Source organism: Salmo salar, chromosome ssa05 (assembly GCF_905237065.1).
Source record: "Salmo salar chromosome ssa05, Ssal_v3.1, whole genome shotgun sequence".
Classification (NCBI taxonomy): Eukaryota; Metazoa; Chordata; class Actinopteri; order Salmoniformes; family Salmonidae; genus Salmo; species Salmo salar.
Window position 1 is genome coordinate 64,065,399 of NC_059446.1, and position 24,345 is coordinate 64,089,743.

The 24,345-nt window shown below is 43.6% G+C and overlaps 1 protein-coding gene across 3 annotated transcripts in view; it reads left to right on the forward strand.

The window, feature by feature from the left end:
- The window catches only part of LOC106579058 (zinc finger protein ZFPM2), a 154,751-nt gene that overhangs the window by 73,268 nt on the left and 57,138 nt on the right, over window positions 1–24,345 (forward strand). For all 3 annotated transcript variants that reach the window (XM_045718569.1, XM_045718570.1, XM_045718568.1), the window contains one exon: window positions 7,192–7,316. In XM_045718569.1, the coding sequence (XP_045574525.1) occupies window positions 7,192–7,316 (125 nt within the window). The remainder of the gene's footprint in view (window positions 1–7,191; window positions 7,317–24,345) is intronic.

A 24,345-nucleotide genomic window follows, 5' to 3' on the forward strand; every position in this document is an offset into this window, starting at 1 on the left:
CTTCGAAGCATGTCAACCGCTGTTTAAAATCAATTTTTATGCCATTTTTTCTCGTAGAAAAGCGATAATATTCCGACCGGGAATCTCCTTTTCGGCAAACAGAGGAAAAAAATCACAAAGACGGGGGCGGCCAGGTCACGCGCCTAAGCCCACAGTTCCTTGATCGGCCACTTGAGAAAGGCGATAATGTGTTTCAGCCTGGGGCTGGGATGACGACATTCAGGTTTTTCCCGGGCTCTGAGCGCCTAAGGACGACGTAGGAAGTGTCACGTTAGAGCAGAGATCCTTTGTAAAAGATAGAGATGGCAAAGAAGTTCCAGAAATGGTCAGACAGGCCACTTCCTGTAAAGGAATCTTTCAGGTTTTGACCTGCCATTTGAGTTCTGTTATACTCACAGACACCATTCAAACAGTTTTAGAAACTTTAGGGTGTTTTCTATCCATATATAATAAGTATATGCATATTCTAGTTACTGGGTAGGATTAGTAACCAGATTAAATCGGGTACGTTTTTTATCCAGCCGTGAAAATACTGCCCCCTAGCCATAAGAGGTTAAACAGCCATCACTAACTCAGTGAGGCTGCTGCCTACACTGAGACCCAATCACTGGACACTTTAATAAAGATCACTAGTCACTTTAAACAATGCCACTTTAATAATGATACATATGTTAGATTACTCATATCACATGTATATACTGTATAACAGGCTAGGCCTGATTGTGCATCCATGTTGATCAGTTTGGGTCTATTCCCTACAGTTTAGAAGGCTCAGAAATATACATTATCAGGCCACTCATATGGTGTAGGCCTATTTTGTCAGGATATAGCCCGGTGTTAAGATAGTCATACTATAGGAAAATATAGGTTTATCCTTTCCAACTCCCCGCCCGTTAAAGAAAATAAGCCTATGTGTCCAACAAGCTTTTGTAGTCTGGCTTTTCCTGGGGCTCCACAAGATTTAAAAGGAAAAGCCGTGACAGCGGATAGGCAAGGTGCGTACTTGCGAAACAGAACAATGAAGACAGACTGGCTTGAGGTGTAGCCTATAGCCTAAGTTAGAAGCGTATGAAGAATGTTATGATTGTTTTCAAGTGAGTGCAAAACTCTAGTCTAGTCTGTAAACGGCAGTGAATAGCCTGTTATTTGAATAACCGCTCAAAAGCCTGGCATTTTGAATGCATATTTATTTCGAAATAACTGCATCATGTTGTGTTGCTACCATGTTGTTGTCATGTGTTGCTACCATGTTGCTGTCATGTTGTGTTGCTACCATGCTGTGTTGTCATGTTGTGTTGCTACCATGCTGTGTTTTCATGTGTTGCTGCCATGCTACGTAGTCTCTCTTTCTGTAGTGTTGTGGTGTCTCTATTGTCGTGATGTGTGTTTTGTCCTATATTAATATCGTTTTTTTTTTATCCCAGCCTATGTCCCCGCAGGAGGCCTTTTTCCTTTTGGAAAAATTGTACATTTGTAAATAAGAATGTATTCTTAACTGACTTGCCTAGTTAAATAAAGGTTAAATAAAAAATAGATATAAAAATAGCCTGACTGATTGGACAACCATTTGGAACAGTTTTCTCAGCAGTTTAGCCTACAGGGCCCAGGAACATTAGCAGGACAGTAATATGGTGTATAAGACTGACCTATAGGAATGTCCTCAAAACAAGGCTGACCTATAGGAGTGTCCTCAAAACAAGGCTGAACTATAGGGGCCAACCCTTTCCCTGCACCCCTTCCTCTTAGCCAAGCACATGCGGTTGTCTAGGAAACTTGCTCTCCCAAAATGGTCAAGTTTCTCCTCCCTCCCGCTGCTCAAAAGGAGGGTGTGAGCCAGACAAGCAGGGGGTTCTCGTCTGGGAGAGAGGGAGAGGAGGAGGAGGAGGAGGAGGAGGAGGAGGAGGGAAAAGGTCCATCTGTGTTTTAAAACAAGTGTCTTGCCCAGAGATAATAGTGCTGCTCTGGGTTATAAATGATGCATTTTGTTCTCTTGGACCTGATAATGGAGGTTTAGGGGAAGGGGAGGAAAGTTCATCGCTCTCTTATCACGGCGCACTGGCATTTCTCCTTCAGCTGTAACATTTCATATCACATCTCTGCTCCTTTAGAGATGTAGCACCTTTTGTGGAGAGATACTGTACGTTCCATTTCACCCTCTATATGCTCCATGTGGTATATTCATTTGTATCCCATTTGGCACTTCTATAACCTGTTCCGTCAATAGCGATGGTTGTGATAGCTGCGTCTGTGAACTGATAGACATGGGGTTATTATTAACGTTGTCACAGCAGTCTCTTGCTCTACTGTACAGCTCTCTACGTAGATTGACATGGTTTCAATTGTTACCATTTTATGATATCAAGTGAATATCCAGTGAATTGTTGTTTTTAAGCAAAAAAATATTACATTAGATTGTATTTTGTTTCCAATTGTTACAGTCAAGGAATAGTAGGAAAGTGGTTTTATTAGTTGAAAAAATATTTAACCATGGAAATAGGATTTATTTATGTATAAATACATATAACTAGAATGTGTATAGGCGACCAAGGTAAGTCTTAGTTTTCAGTTGGTCACTGAACTAATATTCATGTTTTAAAAGGATACAGTCAAACCACTGTTAATCTGCAGCCACCTAACACTGTCATTTGTCATTTATGACCCTCACTGTAGAGAAATGATATTAAGTTAAATCCAAATTGGATGAAGTTCCACACCAGGAGATGTGGAGTACATTATTATATGGAAGAATATTTGAATACAAAGTCTATCCATCATCATCCATTAGGAATCCACCATAGTGTTCAAACATTTTATACATTGAGATTTTGTGGTAACATTTCTGTGGTAACATTTCTGTGGTAACATTCTGAGTCCCTTGAATGCCATATTGCCACATAGAAAGTGATCTTATGGTTGAGTGATTGTTTACTACTGAACCTACTGCACCCACCATTCAGAACATACTTCACTGGCTCACATGGCTTGAACTATGGTGTTACTGTATGTGGACTGTACCTATATAGATACCTCTTGAATGGAGGTGAGGGCAAATGTTCTTCATTTTAAAGAACAGGTCATGTTATTGGAGATCTAATAGTGGATTTATAAAAGAGGTGATGGGTTCAGCTTTGGGGTGTCTGTCTCTCACTCTCCCTCTCTCCCGCCCCTCCACCATCTATTCTTTAAATCACACCAAGATGGCACCCTGCCACTGAGACACTGCTCATTAGCATTCCGAGCTATGCCAGTGAAGAGAGACGCAGAGAGAGACGATGAGGTTCCCTATTCCTCTTTCTCTCTGTCCCTCTGTCCGCCATAACAGCAAAACAAACAGATGCCAGCGTGGAGCATCTTGGGTGCTATCTGAGGAGGATCTCTCCACACACAAAGGGACATTCATTGGGCTGCCAAGTATCAGTGGAGACCAGAGAGAGCAGGAACAGACCGCAGAGTCTAGCGACAGATGATGATCTTATCGAAGGGGGGGGGGGGACTCTTTAGTCACATCATCAGTTGCCTCTTGCCAAGAACCGTGGCATTTCACTATTGGGTGTTGAGCGACGTTGAGGGGGACAGAGCAGGGTAGGGTTTGTCAAAGCCCCCTGTTCAATACAGTGGGTGTTTATTTTTTATTTTGTCATTAATGTTTATTAAGGTAATGAGCAGAGTGAGAAGGTGAGAGTTTTGGCACTTGAGTTGTAGTCTTTTAAAATAGTCTCAGTACCTCAGAGAGGAAACGTTTGACAAACAGTGTTCATTTTGGCTGGGCTAAAGATTTCCCAAAGGAGGCTTCTTCGCTCTGACCATCCAAAGTAACATAGATATCAGGGAGTATAGACTGTCCACAGACCCCATTTAGATAAAACCAGTTGTCTGTTATCATAATGCATATCTATATATTCTTTATCTATAGATAGTGGACTCCTAAATGCTGGTGGCAAATGGAGAGATAAAGTATGAAGGCTTATTATTTTTCAGCTGGTGTTTTTGTTGAGGTCGGAGGATTGTATCTGCAACAGATGTGACACACCAGCTGGAAGCCAAGGTCCTCAGGCAACATTTGGTACGGGACACAAACAACTGGCACAGAGACACTGTATGAGGACCTCAAACCTCCAATTGAATTGTACCCCCCTCTCCCTTCTCTCTCACACACCTACTACTCCCATCCCCCCATCTCGTATCAACCAGAGAGAGGGGAGGGGGAGAGAGAGCGAGAGGGGGAAAGAGAGACAGAGAAAGAGAGAGAGACTACCCGCCCGCTGGGGATGGCTGTAGCTAGCGGTCGGTGTGTCAACAGGGCTAAACAGGAACTAGCATCCAAGTGGTTAAAGGGCCTCGCTCTTATCAGAGGACAGACAGAATGCATCAAGCGGTGGCTGCATGCGCTCCTTCTCCCTTGCATCGCACTGAGGGAGCCTGCTGCCTCTGATGGTGGCCAGCTGTGCTCCAATGTTTAATCATTTCCCTCTTAATGAGCTTAGCCACCTTCCACCACACCGTCAGTAACGCAGTGGGCAACAGACAGAGCGGAGGAGGAGGACAGAGATAATCATCCTAGTTAATTCTTCCACAAAATAAAGTTTAGTAGCCTGTCTGGACATACAGTAGGCAGTGGTGTCATTGGTATCATACAGAAAGGAACGTTTAGAGTATTGAGATGAGAATATTACTCTGTTTGATTCGAGTTTTGGCATATATTTGTACATTTACCTAATTCAAGTAATTGTGCGGGCTGTAATGTTCTTGAAATGTAGGGGTATTTTATAGCGGAGTGTGTAGCTGATGGCATCAACAGAGAATGAAGTATTTCTGAAGAGAACTCTTCCTGACTCCAGGGTGTGATGTGACCCAGGTGTGTGTGATCTTTAGGAAACAACAACAACGTAGCCTATTGTTAGCGTAGCCACCCGTCACCCAATGTTGTTTATGCATGAGAAGGAGCACATTAGATGAAAGCATTTCCATACAAACAGACTGACACAATAGCGTGTCACTGATACAAGGCTGATATTTACAGTATAGACCTCGTCTGAATAGGTCATTATATCACAGGAGTGTTATTATAAAGTTCAGTGATCATTTCACTTCACTCAACATGCATGGAATACATGCCCAGAATACTGATTAGCTACAACATCAGTGCACATCTAGGTTAAAATAAATGTTGCAAACTAAATGTATGGTTCATACATGTGCGGTAACTACAGTAAGAACGTATCAAATATGAGAAATACATGAATAACTTCTGAGTCTGTTTAGATTGTGCCGTACTGTATTATATGAAAATGTGCCTCAATAAAAGGGTGATAAGTTAGAGTGCTGAAGACAATCATAACACTTGGGTTCAGTCAGAGGGAGAGTAGACGTTCACAGGAAGATAAAGCAGATAGTGCTTGAGGGGGTTGAGGGTCTAAATCCTCCAACCAGGGCACTCAGAGGTTGTCAAGGCGACCGGGCGGAAATGTGCACTTGAGAGGCCTGCATGACTTTCCTCTCCCCCAGAAACCCAGCGGTGACCACGCTACGGCCCCAATTATCGTAACTATTTTATTAATCACTGTCCCAAAAAAGTACACTGAATCTAAGAGATAAGATAGCGGGGGTGTTTTAGCTAGCTGCGCTAACAGTGCTATCCTGTTACACAGTTCATTAAGTGTCGCTGTGCACAGCACTAACAAGGGGCCTAGCTTCTTCCTGGATCAATCCGCTGCCTCTCTCGCTGCCTGCCAGTCACTGAGCCTGGCCCTGAGATGTCTCACAGAGATTATCTCTAGAGAAGACATCTTTCAGGCAAGGTTACCGGCCTGTTGTTTTGATTTGTTTTGATTTGAAACCCTCCAACTGATGATGATGATGGTGGATTCACTCCTGATTATTTTGGCTTTATAAGCAGATGGCTTAACCTGCACTGTTTAGTGTTTTATGAACATGAGGGACTGTAGTGTCTCTCTTTTATATGCATGGGGGAAAGAAATAGTCATCTGTCAATGTGCCCTTGAGCAAGGCACTTAACCTTCATTTGCTCCAGGGGTGCCGTACTACTATGGCTGACCCTGTAAAACAACACATTTCGCTGCACCTATTTTACCTTTATTTAACTAGGCAAGTCAGTTAAGAACAAATTCTTATTTTCAGTGACAGCCTAGGAACAGTGGGTTAACTGCCTTGTTCAGGGGCAGAACGAAAGATTTGTACCTTGTCAGCTCGGGGATTCGAACTTGCAACCTTTCGGACAAACGCACTAACCACTAGGCTACGCTGCCACCCCATCTTGTGCATGTAACAATAAAACATACATTTTTTTAATGGATAATGGTTAACAAATAAAGCCAAATACCAGGACACTTCACAAGATGACTACAGTATCCCAGAAAAAGAAAGAGGAGCACTTTTGCAATGATCTTTTATTATTTTAGGTTTATTTAAGGACAAATTATACTAATTACTGTGTTTTCTAGGGAACTGGAGGATTTGGCTGACTGTTTTGAGATTCTTGGTGTTTTATGATATGGTGACTGTTTCGATGCTTGGTGTTTTCTAGGGAACTGGAGGATTTGGCTGACTGTTTTGAGATTCCTGGTGTTTTATGAAATGGATGACTGTTTCGATGCTTGGTGTTTTCTAGGGAACTGGAGGATTTGGCTGACTGTTTTGAGATTCCTGGTGTTTTATGAAATGGATGACTGTTTCGATGCTTGGTGTTTTCTAGGGAACTGGAGGATTTGGCTGACTGTTTTGAGATTCCTGGTGTTTTATGATGCTTGTGTTTTCTAGGAACTGGAGGATTTGGCTGACTGTTTTGAATTCCTGGTGTTTTATGATATGGTGACTGTTTCGATGCTTGGTGTTTTCTAGGGAACTGGAGGATTTGGCGGACTGTTTTGAGATTCCTGGTGTTTTATGATATGGTGACTGTTTCGATGCTTGGTGTTTTCTAGGAGAACTGGAGGATTTGGCTGACTGTTTTGAGATTCCTGGTGTTTTATGATATGGTGACTGTTTCGATGCTTGGTGTTTTCTAGGGAACTGGAGGATTTGGCTGACTGTTTTGAGATTCCTGGTGTTTTATGATATGGTGACTGTTTCGATGCTTGGTGTTTTCTAGGGAACTGGAGGATTTGGCTGACTGTTTTGAGATTCCTGGTGTTTTATGATATGGTGACTGTTTCGATGCTTGGTGTTTTCTAGGAGAGCTGGATGCGTTCCACAAGGATGGAGAGCGCCGTATCCACAGCCGGCAGCAGCTCCCTGTGGGAACCACGTGGGGACCTTTCAACGGGAAGATCGAGATGAACATCGATGGCAGCGGCATGGTAGGTCATGCTTTTAATGTCTGTCACTTTCTTTCACTTATTCTGTCAGAGTCACATTGTTACTGGGGCTGCTCTGGGAACATGAAAAAAACAGAGAATACCACCAAATTATCTGTCACCCTTTTTCTCAAGACTTTGGTCCATAACCTAACCTTCACTTTGCTAAAAATGTTTTAAAAAGTTTGTTTTTAGTTCACCAGTCATCTGTCGTTCCTAGAGGCCTTGCCTGCCAGGCTACGAGCAAGTTCCTTCCACCAATACAATACAGTGAGAGTGAGTGGGTAGGGGTAAAGCCTGTTCTACTGGAAGGAGGAGGCTACCAATTCCCATGACAGTCAGACCCATAGAGTTGACTGTTCAGGGATCAAATTGGCCCTCACAAAAGGCTTTGATCTGCATTCATTTCAACCATTTAAGCTGCATATTTTACGACTAAACACTTTAATTGTTATTTTTTTTTAGTTGAGTCCAGACCCTCGATTCAATGAACTAACGATCCATTATATTTGATGTTGCTATTCTCACCCCAGCTTTACATCAATCAGCTGGCCCCTCTTGTCTTAAGACATCCCAGTGAAGTTCCTCTTTAACGGCTGGAAAATATGTTGACCTGGTGCTCTGGTGAAATGACGAGTCCTCCAGGGTTTTGATATTTCATTTTCATTTGGATTAATTAAGAAAATTCTTATTAAAAATTGTAACCAATCTCACATTCATCCTGTTAAGAAACATAAGGAAAAGTCCACAAGGATTTTAGACTCAGAGTCCCTGCCCGTTCTCGCGGATTTCTTTAACGCTATAACTTTATTAAATCATTCTCTGAGCTGTTTCTGACTGTTTTCTAAGCTCCCCTCACGGTTCTAAAGTCATCAATGGCTTTAAATATTTCATCTAACCATGAAATATGGACTCTTTTCGGGTCCAGGCCTGTTATCCTCAAGCAAAGAGTGATTCTAAGGATGAACACCTCAAGCCACTACTGTGCATGACATGCAAATATAGTTCTCTTCTATTTTTGCATGAATTTACATGAAAGGTGGGTAGCCAATGTGACAGTCTATTGCCCTCAGAGTGAACAAGTAGTGTCAAATGCATCCTCATATGGTTGAGATGCAGTTATCAGAGTATTTGTACTAAAGGTTTGTATTTGTATACTTCATAAAAATGAAGTTAAGATATAGTAACGCTGCGTGCTGAACTAACTACATTTTAAACTGTTCGCATTCTAAGAGACTGAGCTGTTGGACAATATTGTAATGTTCTAGATTGTTAGTTACAGCCCTCTGCCTTCGCCTGAATCCTTCCCTGAGATCCTCCTATCTTCAGGCGTCTAGCTGAGCCAGGTGCTAGGCTTCACCTGTAATGAGTTGTGGAGGGGTTACAAAGAATATAACATCTTCTCTCAATTAAAGGTAAAGGAAGAGCTCTCTGGCATATTGCCTTTAAGGATCTCTCCTGTCTGTGTCTATTCTCATGGGTACATATGCTATGCTTCGCTGCTTGCCCTCCTCTCCTCTCTCTTCTCTTAGTCTCAGTCATCTCTCAAATGAGCTGCTGGCTGTTAGCAACTTCACACAATACATCATTAAAGCCTAGCTGAACTCGAGTAACATATTTTGGTTTTATTGAGCTGCCTGTTTTACTGTGATACGAACATACTTCATATTCACCAAACCTATAGATAAACAAGAAAGCTGGCAATCAATTCTCTGCTATTTCCATCAGGGACTCATCTTACACTGCACGGCTTGTATTACCAACCACCTGGTCGTTAAGGAGTTTTGCTGGTATATATACAGTAGTACTGTAAGAAACCCCATTGGCAACTTCCCCAGAAAGGTATTTTAGCTCTTGTTTTCTAGTGAGGGAGGAAAGGGACTTAGTTGTATTCTGTGTCTTAACAATATACTGCCATTAAAAGACAGAACGCAGCTCTAATGTCTCACCCAACCAGAGAAAGCCTTAGGAGGTGAAATAATATAGGGACTAAGAGAAAGGAGCAATGTGAGGGAGAAAGAAAAGAGAAAGCTGGGTAGTTTTGATGCATGTCAGACCAGCCTCGTGTTCCTCTACAGGGTCAGGAAGGCAGTATAAAGCATTTGAAGGCAGAAATAAACCCTGATTGTTTCATGGGTCTCTACTTCATTCACCCAAGAGGGGCTCTCAGTCATTCTCATGAAGTATGACCTCTAGGGACTATTAAATCTCTTCTCTCTGTGTTAGATTGTGAAACCACAGAGGTGAATGAATTACCCAATGGCATGGCAGCTCTAAGGCATTAACGTCACCTGTCTTTCTCTCTCACACTTTGAAATCCAAGCTGGAAACACGTGACCTTCTCGTGTGATATTGATATGCCCTCGATGGAATGGAAAAGGGTCTTTCAGACACGTCACTCGCAGACTTCTGTATCTAGATCAAGGCATCTTCCATGATTGTAGCATACATTCAAAGTTAGCTAGTACTGTAAGCCATGCGGTCTCACCACTTGAAAAAGTACCATGATGCAGAGATTCATTGTGATTATTCCATAAAGCTTGCACTTGTGGTGCTGTCCATCCTAGTAGTAGCAGAGATTGTCAGGGCTGGCCAGTTGTGAGTCTGATGATTACACCAATGAGGAGTGTAGTGTTCAGGAGAGAGTGGACGAGTGGTAACTGCATGCAAACTGTGTTAGCTAGCTGAGCTAAAGCCTAGGATTCAAGATGGAGGAGCTAATGCGATTCTTCAGGTCTCAGGCAAGGTTTCTCATCACCAGTGGTGTAGTGTAGGATAAACACAGTTTATGCACCTTTTTTTATTTTGAGCAAGCGTTTATTGCGAGAAAATGATTTGGTTACTGGTTTTACTTTATTCAGCGTTGGTCAGCGTTTAGTTTTTTGGGGTGGGGGGGTTGAACAAAGCTAGATCAGCTTTAATATTGAGGATCGATTTATGGTTCTATAAATGTAATTGTTTGGATAATTTCTAATCCCCACGTTGTTTTGTTTACACTACCACCCCTCCCCTGATTGGAGTAAACTAACGGACTACTAGGACCGGGACGATATCCGTATTGCAATATTTTTTCCATGGAAAAAATGTAAACACAAAGCAGACCAAACTCCTGCTGTGTCAAATGTTGCGTGTTATAGCTGAAAGTAAATCAATGTGACTCTGGATGACAGCATAATGGGGCGGCAGGTAGCCTAGTGGTTAGAGTGTAGGGGGCGGCAGGTAGCCTAGTGGTTAGAGCGTTGGACTGGTAACAGAAGGTTGTAAGATCAAATCCCTGAGCTGACAAGGTAAAAATCTGTTGTTCTGCACCTGAACAAGGCAGTTAACCCAATGTTTCTAGGCAGTCATTGTAAATAAGAATTTGTTCTTAACTAACTTGCCTAGTTAAATAATAATCTGTTTCTAACATTAGGGCTGTTTCTTACCACGATACTTACGAGTATAGTGATACTGGTATCATCCCGGCCCTACAACTTACAGCTATTTTCACTAATATGTATAGTACATGTAGTCAAATAATTATGCCTATATTCCTACTTTTCCATTGGCTGATCGGGGTTTTTCAGATCCCCTAACAATACAGTTTGCAGTTCTAGCGGAACCCTGATATAAAAAAGAGCTACCTTTTTTTACTACTACATCATGTCAGCTTGGGTTATCCAACCACATCCATTCCATAGTCTGGTGAGAGGTGGTGAGTCTGTAGTGCTGGTCCCCAGAGCCAGACAGAGGCAGCAGCCAGAGAGACCGGGCGGTCCCATCTACTGTGGCTCTCAGTGGGTCTGATGTGGGTCTCTATGGGTTTTCTGTGGGTCTCTATAGGTGTACTGTGGGTCTGTTGTGACTCTCTATGGGTCTACTGTGGGTCTCTATGGGTCTCTATGGGTCTACTGTGGCTCTCTATGGGTCTACTGTGGGTCTACTGTGGCTCTCTATGGGTCTACGTGGTTGCCTATCGGTCTCAGTGGGTCTGCTGTGGGTCTCTGTGGCTCTCTATGGGTCTGCTGTAGGTCTCTATGGGTCTACTGTGGCTCTGCTGTGGGTCTCTATGGGTCTACTGTGGCTCTCTATGGGTCTACTGTGGGTCTCTATGGGTCTACTGTGGCACTCTATGGGTCTACTGTGGGTCTCTATGGGTCTACTGTGGGTCTACTGTGTCTCTATGGGTTACTGTGGCTCTGTGGTGGGTTTCTATGGGTCTACTGTGGCTCTCTATGGGTCTAATGTGGGTCTCTATGGGTCTACTGTGGCTCTCAGTGGGTCTAATGTGGCTCTGCTGTGGGTCTCTATGGGTCTACTGTGGCTCTCTATGGGTCTACTGTGGGTCTCTATGGGTCTCTATGGGTCTACTGTGGGTCTCTATGGGTCTACTGTGGGTCTCTATGGGTCTACTGTGGGCTGGTCTACTGTGTCTCTCTATGGGTTACTGTGGCTCTGTGTGGGTCTCTGTGGCTCTCTGTGGGTCTCTATGGGTCTACTGTGGCTCTCTATGGGTCTAATGTGGCTCTCTGTGTCTCTATGGGTCTACTGTGGCTCTCATGGGTCTACTGTGGCTCTCTATGGGTCTTGGGGTCTCTATGGGTCTACTGTGGCTCTCTATGGGTCTACTGTGGGTCTCTACTGTGGCTCTCTATGGGTCTCTATGGGTCTACTGTGGCTCTCTATGGGTCTACTGTGGGTCTCTATGGGTCTCTATGGGTCTACTGTGGGTCTCTATGGGTCTACTGTGGGTCTCTATGGGTCTACTGTGGGTCTACTGTGTCTCTCTATGGGTCTACTGTGGGTCTCTATGGGTCTCTATGGGTCTACTGTGGCTCTCTATGGGTCTACTGTGGGTCTACTGTGTCTCTCTATGGGTCTCCTGTGGGTCTACTCTGGGTCTCTATGGGGGTCTACTGTGGCTCTCTACTGGGTCTACAGTGGTTGTCCTATCGGTCTCAGTGGGGTCTGCTGTGGGTCTCTGTGGCTCTCTATGGGTCTGCTGTAGGTCTCTAGGGTCTACTGTGGCTCTGCTGTGGGTCTCTTGGGTCTACCTGTGGCTCTCTGTGGGTCTACTGGTCTCTGTGGGTCTACTGTGGTCTCTATGGGTCTACTGTGGGTCTCTATGGGTCTACTGTGGGTCTACTGTGTCTCTCTATGGGTTACTGTGGCTCTGTGGTGGGTTTCTATGGGTCTACTGTGGCTCTCTATGGGTCTAATGTGGGTCTCTATGGGTCTACTGTGGCTCTCAGTGGGTCTAATGTGGCTCTGCTGTGGGTCTCTATGGGTCTACTGTGGCTCTCATGGGTCCTGGTCTACTGTGGGTCTCTATGTCTACTTGGTGTCTCTCATGGGTCTACTGTGGGTTCACTGTGTCCATGGATTACTGTGGCTCTGAACTGGTGGGTTTTCTATGGGTCTACTGTGGGTCTGTCTCTATGGTCTACTGTGGCTCTATGGGTCTACTGTGGGTCTCTGTGGGTCTACTGTGTCTTGTGGTTTTTCTGTGGGTCTCTAGGTGTGGTACTGTGGGTCTGTTGTGACTCTCTATGGGTCTACTGTGGTTATGGGTCTCTATGGGTCTACTTGTGGCTCTCAGGTCTACTGTGGTCTGTTATGTGGCTCTCATGGGTCTACAGTGGTTGTCTATCGGTCTCAGTGGGTCTTGCTGTGGGGTCTCTCTGTGGTTCTCTATGGGTCTTTGCTGCAGGTCTCTATGGGTCTACTGTGCCTCTGCTGTGGGTCTCTATGGGTTCACTGTGGCTCTCATGGGTCTACTGTGGTTTCTATGGGTTCACTGTGGCACCTCATGGGTCTACTGTGGGTCTCTATGGGTCTACTGTGGGTCTACTGTGTTCTCTATGGGTTACTGTATTCTGTGGTGGGTTTCCTGTGGGTCTACTGTAAGGGCCTCTCTATGGGTCTAATGTGGGTCTCTATGGGTCTACTGTGGCTCTCAGTGGGTCTAATGTGGCTCTGCTGTGGGTCTCTATGGGTCTACTGTGGGTCTCTATGGGTCTAGTTCATGGGTTCTATGGGTCTACTGTGGGTCTCGGGTCTACTGTGGGTCTCTATGGGTCTACTGTGGGTCTACTGTGTCTCTCTATGGGTTACTGTGGCTCTGTGGTGGGTTTCTATGGGTCTACTGTGGGTCTCTATGGGTCTACTGTGGCTCTCAGTGGGTCTAATGTGGCTCTGCTGTGGGTCTCTATGGGTCTACTGTGGCTCTCTATGGGTCTACTGTGGGTCTCTATGGGTCTCTATGGGTCTACTGTGGGTCTCTATGGGTCTACTGTGGGTTTACTGTGGCTCTCTATGGGTCTACTGTGGGTCTACTGTGTCTCTCTATGGGTCTCCTGTGGGTCTACTCTGGGTCTCTATGGCTAGGGAGTGATGGATGATGCTGGGGGAGAACAGTGGTGCATTACAGTTGTCCAGCAGGACTAGCAAACAAGAGGAAAGAGAGAGAGAAAAACCTGTGGGGAGAGCATGACAGGAAATCTGGACATCTGTAGGACAGAGATAGGGTCACATCTCCAGCCTTTATCAAAGAGAAAAGCAGATTTCACAGCTGATGGAAGGCCGTGGCAGCAGCCCCATGCTGCAGGGGTTCTGGGTTTGTTGTGAGGTACTGTAGCTATCCACACACAGCCTGCTGCTGCTATAGGGACCTGTTAACACACACATACACCTCTGGTTAGACACTCCAACCAAAGTTGTTCTTCATGCTTTATCGGTGTTAGATGATCACACTAGGTCTAAATGTCCCTCCCTTTTTCCCAATTGAGATTGTCTTCAAAGAAAGAAATATAAGTGGTACGTCAATCACGGAATACGTTGAACTGATTTCAGGTTCTCAGTGCGTTGTATCAACCATAGAAATAGAATGTTCTTTCAATAAAGTCATTTATCCCAGAAGGACTCGGGGACTGAAGTCCAAACAAAGTAATTTCCTAGGGTTGGGGTATTGTATAGTGTGTGAAGGGAGAGAAGAGAGAGAGAAGGAGAGGTCACATAGAGAGAGAGGGAGAAGCAGAGGGCCCAGAGAGATAGAGGGAGAGAGACGAGGGAGAGGGAGAGGGCAAAGAGAGAGAGAGAGAGGGGGAGAGGCAAAGGGCCCAGAGAGATAGAGGAAGAGAGACGAGGGAGAGGGCAAAGAGAGAGTGAGAGAGAGAGAGGGGGAGAGGCAGAGGGCCCAGAGAGAGAGGCCGAGGGCCCAGACAGAGAGGGGGGAGGGAGAGGGCCCAGAGAGAGAGAGGGAGAGAGACCAGAGAGAGAGAGAGAGAGAGCGAAACCATTGAGCGAGAGCCCAGACAGAAATAGAAAGTGAGCTGCTCAAAGCTGCAACCCCAGCTTGTCAGTAGCCTGTTTGGTTGTGTTCTGTTCTGCCCAGGGTTGGGCAGGGTTCTCCTCTCTGACTGATGGAGCTGCCAGCGCTCAGCCTCATCCTTCACTTCTCTCACTTCTTCCCCTGATCAATCAGACTATTAAGCTCCAATTACACCAGCCAGCCCCGCCACACAACCAGGTGAGCGACAAGCACATTCAGCCAGCCCAGCCCAGACTCGCACGGCCCAACCAGCCAACACTCCCAAATTAACCCAAATGAATAGTGACACTGAGACATAAATGTCTGCAATCGAGGGCTAAATGACACGTCTGTGTCGAAGCTATTGAGTAGCAGGTGTCTTAAAAGTAGTAATTACACAAAGCGGGACAGGATGTGAGAACAGGTCCACGGCTGGGCCAGAGTAGGCCCCAGCGTGCTGGTTAGCTGGGTTCTGTCTCGAGGTGTTGATAATTGATTCAGGCTAATAATAAGCTGCAGATTTGGAGGCCTGTCTGTTCTAGATGCGTGTTGCTGAGGCTGGAGCCTCCTGCTCTATGCTCATAATGCTCATTATAAAGGTCTATTGTAAGGCCTGGTTTCAGTGGATGCTGATCTTTTTACTTTAGCCCTCTGTTGGTAGTGATGCAAAGATATTTAGGACAGCAACCCCTAAAACAGACAGAAAACAGGGTATGTTTCTACAACAGGAGGCAGGTGAGTTTATATCATTAATGGTCATATCCTGGGAACACTACATTTGTTGTTGTTGTTCCTTATATATCAGAAGGAAAGAGACATTGTTTTTGTATATTGTAGGCTATATTGTCTGTAATATTTGGTCCTGTGTGATGTGTTTCTGAATGGAGAGACAGGAAGCCACATCAGGGAAGCAGCTGGCAGTGGAAATGTTGTCGCATGTGAAGCAAAGGGCAGAGACAAATCCTGTGTCATGTTCTTAACATTAGGATATTAAGACATTGTTTTAGTTTCACAGTTCTTCAACAACAACAAAAATCTACATTTCTATCATGAATTTTGTCAGAAATATGTGTATTATATACTGCAACCAAGTGATTGTGGCTAGCTGCTACAGTATTCTTTATCGTCTGTAGTATTATGTGTGTTTTCTGAGAAGAGTAGACTCTCCTTTTGGTTGTGAACAGAGAGTCTTACCTAGAGAGTGGAGACAAAAAGGGAAATGACAAGATACTGTCCTAATTTGCAGGTGGGAGAGAGGTGGTGTCTCTCAGGCACAGGAGGGGTTTTATAGTGTCATTTAGAACAAGGTGAGAAATGAGGTCCTGCCGTCCATGCTCCAAAAAAAGCACCAAAAATTATTCAAGCCATCACTCAGACATTTATCTCCTCCCGGTTCCCACCCTCTCCCGTCAATATGTTTATTGTTGGCTACCCCCTAAACTTGAACAAGTGGTGGCGCGGATTTTTCTGCTCCGAAATTATATTTTTCTTCTTGTCATTGCTTCATTAATCAAGAGAAGGCATTCTGAAAAATGTTTTGTTTTGGAGGCTGCAATCTATTTTTTGTGTGTCTGTGTGTTGTTAATCTGCGCCCGTGGCAGGTTTCCCCTTCGAAACGCAGCGCTAAGCAGCGGTATCGCAGGCCTATTGTTGTAGCCTCTGTCATAGCAAGGAGAGCCTGATGCAGGCCTGGGCTTGCCTGATAAGGAAAGAGGATTCAACATGGCTGGAAAGGAGAATCAGTGGGACTTGAGAGTGGAGTACGGATGGGGTAGACGCGCACACAGACGTCCGCGCGCATGCGGGTGTGCGCCCACACACATGTACTCGCGTGCACACAAACGCATACACACACTCACACGTAAGCATGCACACACATGCAAGCACACAAATCATCATCATCATCATCACACTGGCACATGCCCAGGCAATTATTTACAGTACAACATCCAATTACATATGCAAGAAGACACCCCATGAGATAGTAGTTACAGTACACCACCTCTCTGCTACTGCTTACTGGCAACACACTGACTGCCTCAGCACCATACAGCACACTAAGAAGTAAAAACAACAATGTATTTGATTTCTTGTATTTTGTATATAAAGTCGACCTATCCTTTCTGTCTGAAAGTAATACCCTCTTGGATGTGGTTGGTAAAACCAGACAATTATCTGCACTAACCGGATTTGAATTTCTATGTTGGACACACAAATAATTTTGGCACAAAGAATGTGGCTCCATCTAATGAAATAATGGCCCCAAATTTTAGGCTGGGAACCAATTTGTGATTGCATGCATCAATTATTTCTTGGGCTTAAACCAATATTAAGACTGGGGTCTCTTCAGATGGGTAAAATGGTAATTATCTGGCGGTCTCTCTGACATTCACTGCGCCCCACATTTCTATCAACACTATTATTGATCAGCACGCACATTAAAGAGTTCACGTTATACCGCATTATTTTGATTAAAAACCACATATTCCACTGAATTCATCCCTCTCTCAGTCTAAACCATCAGCTCGATGACAAAGATCTGACAACAACGCTTGGTTAGGCATACTTGTGAGTCGAATGGAGACTAGGGTTATGACCTGTGTCAGAGGGGGGTGTCCAGGCCCCGGGGCCATTGTTTGGTGTCTTTCTAAGCTCCTTTCTATGGCTCCTCTCTCTGTGCTCTGCTGGGATCCATCCTGTGGCCATGCCGCCATGCCGTGGTGTATTAGCTGTGAAGGGCTCAGTGCTGCTCAGTGCTACTGGGGTTGGGGCTGTTGGGGCTGAGCTCCACTGTTTGAGATAATGCATGGTTGACTTGATCTACAAGTGAACCTGACATTCTCCTGTCCTTACATCACCACAAACAGATATGGCTGGTCCCCAGATAAGGAAGGCAGAATTCACTGACTTGCTTTGTGCCTTGCAGCCCTGCTGTGATGGCTACATAGTTTACTCAATCTCGCTATACATACAGGGAATGGATCTGTACACTAAATGTTACAGTGAGAATGGACGTTTTTTATGTTGAGTTGGGGCTTCAAATAGACATGCCAATTGAGAGAGAGAGAGAGAACATACACTGAGTGTACAAAACATTAGGAACAGCTCTTTCCATGGCATAAACTGACCAGGTGAATCCAGGTGAAAGCTATGATCCCTTATTGATGTCACTTGTTAAATCCACTTCAATCAGTATAGATGAAGGGGAGGGGACAGGTTAAAGAAGGATTTTTAAGCCTTGAGACAATCGAGACATGGATTGTGTGTGTGTGCCATTCAGAATGTGAATGGACAAGCCAGAAGATTTAAGTGCCTTTGAACGGGGTATGGTAGTAGGTGCCAGATTCACCGGTTTGAGTGTGTCAAGAACTGCAACGCTGCTGTGTTTTTCATGCTCAACAGTTTCCCGTGTGTATCAAGAATGATCCACCACCCAAAAGACATCCAGCTACCTTGACACAACTGTTTCAAGCACTGGAGTCAACAAGGGCCAACATCCCTGTGGAACGCTTTCGACACCTTGTAGTGTCCGTGCCCCAACGAATTGAGGCTGTTCTGAGGGCAATAGGGTGCGCGACTCAATGTTAGGAAAGTGTTCTTAATGTTTTGTGCAGTCTGTGCATAACATGCAGTACAGAGGTGTAGAATGTTTATGGTCCTCAATAAACATAATTCAACACCTGATATAAACATGAACATTCAGGACCATTTGATTCATTCGGCAAGATATATATCATCCTGTAAAAGAAGGAAATGCGTGAAATGTTAACTTGATCTAAATCGTTCTGAACTGTCTGTCTCGTTTGAAGCGAGGTACACTGTGTCTACCACACGTCAGAACCCAACAAGTACCCAAGCTAGCGGAAACATTCATTAACATTCCTAAACCTTTGAGAAAAGTCATAGTGTGTAACTTAGAAAAGTCAACGTGAGCTTCTATGTCAAACCAAAGAGTATATATCCATTAACATACACAACAGACCTCCATTGCAGTGGGGGGAAAACAGAAAAGTGAAAAGAAGTTGAGTGGTGCCAGCTGCTTTGCCATCTGTCTCTGTCATGGCAGTACTTGTGATATGTTGAAACAACTTCCCTGAGAAGTGCTCCAGATAATCCTTGATTGTTTCCATTTGCAAACTCCTGATAGTATTCTACATTACAGTGGGGACTAAAGTTATTTATGGTGCTGGTTAAAGTTTTAGAGGACTGACCATTCCCTTCAGCAGTCAACACACACACACACACACACACACACACACACACACACACACACACATACTCTGTCTCGTCTATAATTACCTACAACATATGTTACAGTACTTCATCATCCTTATCATTATGTTATCAGTATTTTGAAGAACTTTCAGTCCTAGACAACTATGTTGCTCATCCCACTAGTATGCATCATTACGTGCAGGCCCCATGGTCTGCTGGTCTACAGTAGGTACATGTATGCAACCCTGGAGACTGGGGTTCAATCCCCGTCTTCCCACTTTGTCTCCTCTTAATCTGTCTTCCCCGCCGTTTCTAATCTGTCTGAATAAAGCAAAAATGTCAAAATAATATACATTTAAGAATGCATCATAACATGTAGGCTGCTTGATGTTTTCAGGACCGTTTGATGCCATGCCACTGATGCCATCCATTATTTATAGCATGCTGCCACCACATCACATCTCCCCACACGTAAACCAGGCCACTCTAAGACCCAGTCTGAAATTGCATCTTATTCCCTATATAGTGCACTACATGGGCCCTGGTGAAAAGTTGTGCACTATATAGGGAATGAATAGGGTGCCATTTAGGATGCAATCTAAGTCTCTACGTGGGGTTGGCCTAGGCTGGGCTGCTGTGTTCTCTTTCCTCTTGGTTGCGCTGGTGGAGGAGTCGAGGAACACAGTGGAGGCTTTGCTTGCTTCACCTCCTCCAGCGAGGGCGAGTCCCTGCTGCCGGTCTCTAATAAGTCCGCCCTGTTCCGGCCTCCAGCCCCAATCCAGCCCCCCAGTACTCCAGCCCCCAAGCCTTGCTAGCCTGGCTTGGGGCCCACCAAAGCCCAAAGACAAAACCCTGTCAAATGACTCCAGATGGATGAACAGCAGAAAATGAAAGTATTCCGTGAAGAATGCTGATTTGGTCGGTGGTCACATGGGTCTTCTATCAGCAGAGACTTTGAGATAAAGAACCCAGATAAGACCAGATGCGAGGAGGCCTGGACAGTGTCGGCTTCACAGGCCTGGTGGTCCAGCACATAGCAGTGTGTGTGGGTGTTTGTATGTATGTGTGTGTGTGAATGTGTGTTTGTGTGTGTGTGTGTTTATGAGGCTGTCAAAACAGGAATATTACACCACAGGGTCGTCAAGAAACTAATTGGGTAACAAAGACCATTTCCCGTCCTGGAACCCCATCTTTTAACAGTCCGTGTGCTGAGACTGTGATAAGGGAGTTCACGTCTAATACATTTAGTGGGGGCAAGTTCACCATCTTTATCTTATTTACTTACCTCAGTGTAAATATGGCCGGTCTTTATAAAGGGGATTTATTAAGGCCCCCATTTCTCTAAAGTGCACGCGAGAATCAAACTGTTTCTGTGTCATAGGTATACAATCAAATAATTATGCAAATATCGGTAGGTAAAGATTTTTCTGCAGTTCAGGGAAGGCCAGAGGGTTGCGCAAAATAGCTTCCTTAAATATAATGCCACGTAGATGCTTTTTTTTTATTGCATCGTGATTTCTGACTTCACAGAGAAGAAATAAGAGTTCAAAGAAACGTATTAAAATCCAAGGCTGTACCTTAAAGGGGCATTGAGGTTTATCATGGTTTTATTCAAGCATCATCTTTCCTTGAATGTGATTGTTTGTCTTCACTGACTTATGACTGCTCCTAGGTCTGTGTTTATGTGCGGAGGGATAGCTTGTGACCTTAATGGCTGATAGACTTTGTCTCTTCATGTCTTCTTTGAAGAAAGGCCCCTCCGTGTGTTTATTCCTGTGTGTTTAAAGTGGAGCTGTCCGGAATATGAGCCACCTGGCTGGTTCAGTGACCCTGGGGGAACAGTAATGTACCATACAGGTGAACACATCGCTGGCTGTCGCTTCTCTATTATGTGCTCACATAGTTTCTCATGGCTCCAGGAGCCGAGCCCTAAGTTACATGCAAAGATCAAACAAGTCCCCAATTGAATTCAAATAGCGAGAACTGAGGCATTCAATGTTATTTCTCTGACCGAAGCCAAACAGTAGGAAGACGTGCATATACAGGATGTGTACCTCCAAGTCATTATTAAGTAGTGAAGCATGCATTACAAATTCTACTTTCTCTTTCTTTCTTCCCTACTTCAAATAATGATACATAGGCTACACATTATATTCTGTATCTGCAACCTGCAGTTCATGGATTAACATGGATAAACTAAAAAAGATAGGCAAAAGGAAGAAGGATATTTTTAGATTTATAGAAAGATAAATATTTATTTTTTGATTTTATTTTTTTTTTTTTTATTCTTTCTATTTAATTTTTATTATATACATATAATCCAACCACCTCCTCACACCACAAAAAGAGAGAAAAAGAGGGGAGGGGAAGGAGAGAGAGTGAGGACTTGTCTGGAGGGTAGGTAGATCTTACACTACACTGAATGGGTTTGGAGTTGGAGCAGCTCTGACTGCCTGGAGGTTTGGGAGAATGGAGGACGCTTGGAACTCATTGCTTTCCCTCCCTCACTCACTCCTTTTTTCTGACCCTGTCTTTCTCTGCCTCCCTGTCTTACTCCATATGTGGCTTTAGGTATGTCGTATTGTAATGATCAATCAACATACACTCAATGTGGTATTTAAGACTCAAGGTCACTTATTGTCCGTATGTGGTTACAATCAGGAACAGATAGATACATTCAAATAAGTAAGAACAGATAGGATGTCACTTAAATGATCAAATACTGTATGTATATTTCCCATGGCTGCCATGGTCTACAGACTAAAGGCACAGCAATGGGTAGCTGCCATTATAGCAACAACAACTAAAGGCAGAGTGATTGGTGTCCTTTTAAAGATTCCAGGAACAGCAGTGACTCTCAATTTAATCGATTTAAAACGAAAAGTCAATTTAACAAAGTTGAAAAGAGAAAGATGTGTGTGTGGGGAGGGGGGGGATAGAAAAGAAAAAAGCATTCTTTTGCACTCAAGCAGTAAACTAACTGCAGCACAGAGCGAGTGCAGGGAGGGAGAAGATTTCTGCCGAATTATCTCCCACCTCACATTTGCTCTTAGGCAAGCAGTTTAAAAGCCAAGCGATTGAGCCAGTGATCCAATTTGAAATGCAGAAATGATTAGAGCAGCTTGCCTCATTTCATATCGAAATGCTCTGATTTATGACAGGGCAGCAGCCAAGATCTATCTCTAAAGGGAATTAGTGTCGAATTTTTGCATATTTCTGTTATTTAGTCTCCCAATAGCAGATGCTACTGTAGGGAGAGAGAGAGAGAGAGAAAGAAAGCTACATGAAGGTACTGTATATTTTTATTGGGGCAGATGTAACTATACTATCGTTAAAAGATGGAGAGAACGGCTTGAAATGAGACCTGAGAAATGGATGCATTGGAAGCATTTCCCAGTTCATGTGGGATGTTGACAGATAATCGTCTTTCTTTAGGGTTAAATTAAAGGAAAATATACATAAATATCCATATTCTGAATATAAGCTTTCTATACATGCATAGAAACTTGGAGATGGATTGAAAGAGAAAGGGTTTTGGCCATTTATTCGACAGAAAGACCCTGGCAAGTCATCCGTCCTTGAGGCTAAAGAAATATTAATACGGAATGAGATAACGAGGGCTAGAGGAAAATCTCCTCTAATGAAATTTCCAGTTGACCACATGCAATTTGTTTCATCGTGGTGAACAACTAATTGCAATGGACGTTATCAAGGTGTGTGCTGTAGTATGCTGTAAACAGGTGCAAATCCTTTATCCCTATATACCTCCACCGTAGTAACATATAATATAGAAACTTGACATAACACATCCATAAGCTTTTCTGCCCTTCTTTTTTCATATAAAGGGCTAACCCGAGTCTTATATGGACATGACACATCAAAACTATTAGTGACATGTTGTTAAAATATGAACGCTGGGTCAAGCGCTGTGTGTGGGAGTGAAAAACAGAGAGAGATGAACTGAAGGAAAGAAGCCTGCTGCTTCTTCTACTATTTACAATGTTTTTCACTAAAGAAAAAAAAACTATATTTATACTGGACTTAAGGACTAGTTTCGTTTAAGAAACGGAATAAATATTATTGAAATATAAAAAACAGAAATTTGTATTTTCGAAGTAAAATGCTATAAAAATATATTTGCATTTGTATTATGATTAAGAGCACATTTAGTCTTCCATACTCTATGTGTTTTTAATATCCATGGCTACTGGATATACAGTGGACCTTTTAAGCAAAACAACAAGTAGAATATACTGTAAAGATGCTCAGACTAAAACTGGGTTTGATTTCTCTGCAGTTGGGGATCAGGACAGATACAGTACTACATTTGTGACCTTGGTAGAAAAAAGATGAGGAAAGAATCATTCCCACCAACGATTGATATCGATTTCCCCTGGCCTGACCGTGAAGCGGGTTAAGAGTTGCCCAGTGGTGGTGAAATGGTCAGTGGTGATATCATTAGCTTGTTTACACAAGAAACCAGTGAGTTAGGAGGAAGCTGAGTGTCACAAGCCACTTTCTTCCTCACCTCCTTCAGCTGATCTGAGGATCATGGTATCAAGGAGGGATTAGTAGCGACTTGGGATTTGTGTGATTGGTTAATTTATTGCGGTGATGGCAGGTCTTTCATCTATGGCAACATTTAATCAGCCCAGCCGCAGAGGCTATTACAGGTTAGCTCCTTTCTGGAGTCAGTCCGGCGCTGCCATCAACTCCATCACAATTCCCCTGAAAATTCCAAATTATCTGGAACAGGCTTTAGCTTCTCAGTAATAAAAATTAGAACAGATTCCTGATAGAAGCTTTTCCTCACACAGTGCCAATTATAAATAGCTAGGGCTCTGCCTTTGGAAGGAAGGAGGAAAAATCCAACTATGAGAGATGTGCAATGGAACTTATCGCTCAGCCCCTGCTCTTTGCTCTGATCCAAATCCGTGTGGCTGAAAATTTATATTAGATTTTATCACAGAGGCCTAAGTCTAGAAAAATCAATGAAGGTTATCTTTTATGTTGCAGCAACTTGTGGAAATATTGATTTTCATTTTATAGCGACTTTGGAGCATCAGTTTGTAATCACTTCCTAGCTGACTACACTGTTTTGGTCACTGTATCTTTTACACGTTGGTTGAACGGTAACAGGCTCAGAAAAAAACCCTGGGAGAGTATTGAAACCACTGGAGTGAGGGAACAGGGTGGATAAACCACAACACACCATGAGGAGGAAGGGTGGATGGTTTTCAACACTTATCCATAATGTTACATTATAAAGTGACACATTTTGTCACGTTTATTTTCCATCTAATTTACTGTAGCTACTTCAAATGTCCCTATTTTATTTTATTGAAGAAAAAACATTTAGGGACAGAGTTAATTGTCATACATTTTCAAATTTGAACATGACCATTGTTTAATTCTGAATGAATTCATCAACCTATTTTAATTTCTGTAAATGGTGATGAACACTCCATTAATCACTGTCAATAAAATGTGGAGTCCTCTGATCCGTAGACACTGTAGAATAGCTAGTCT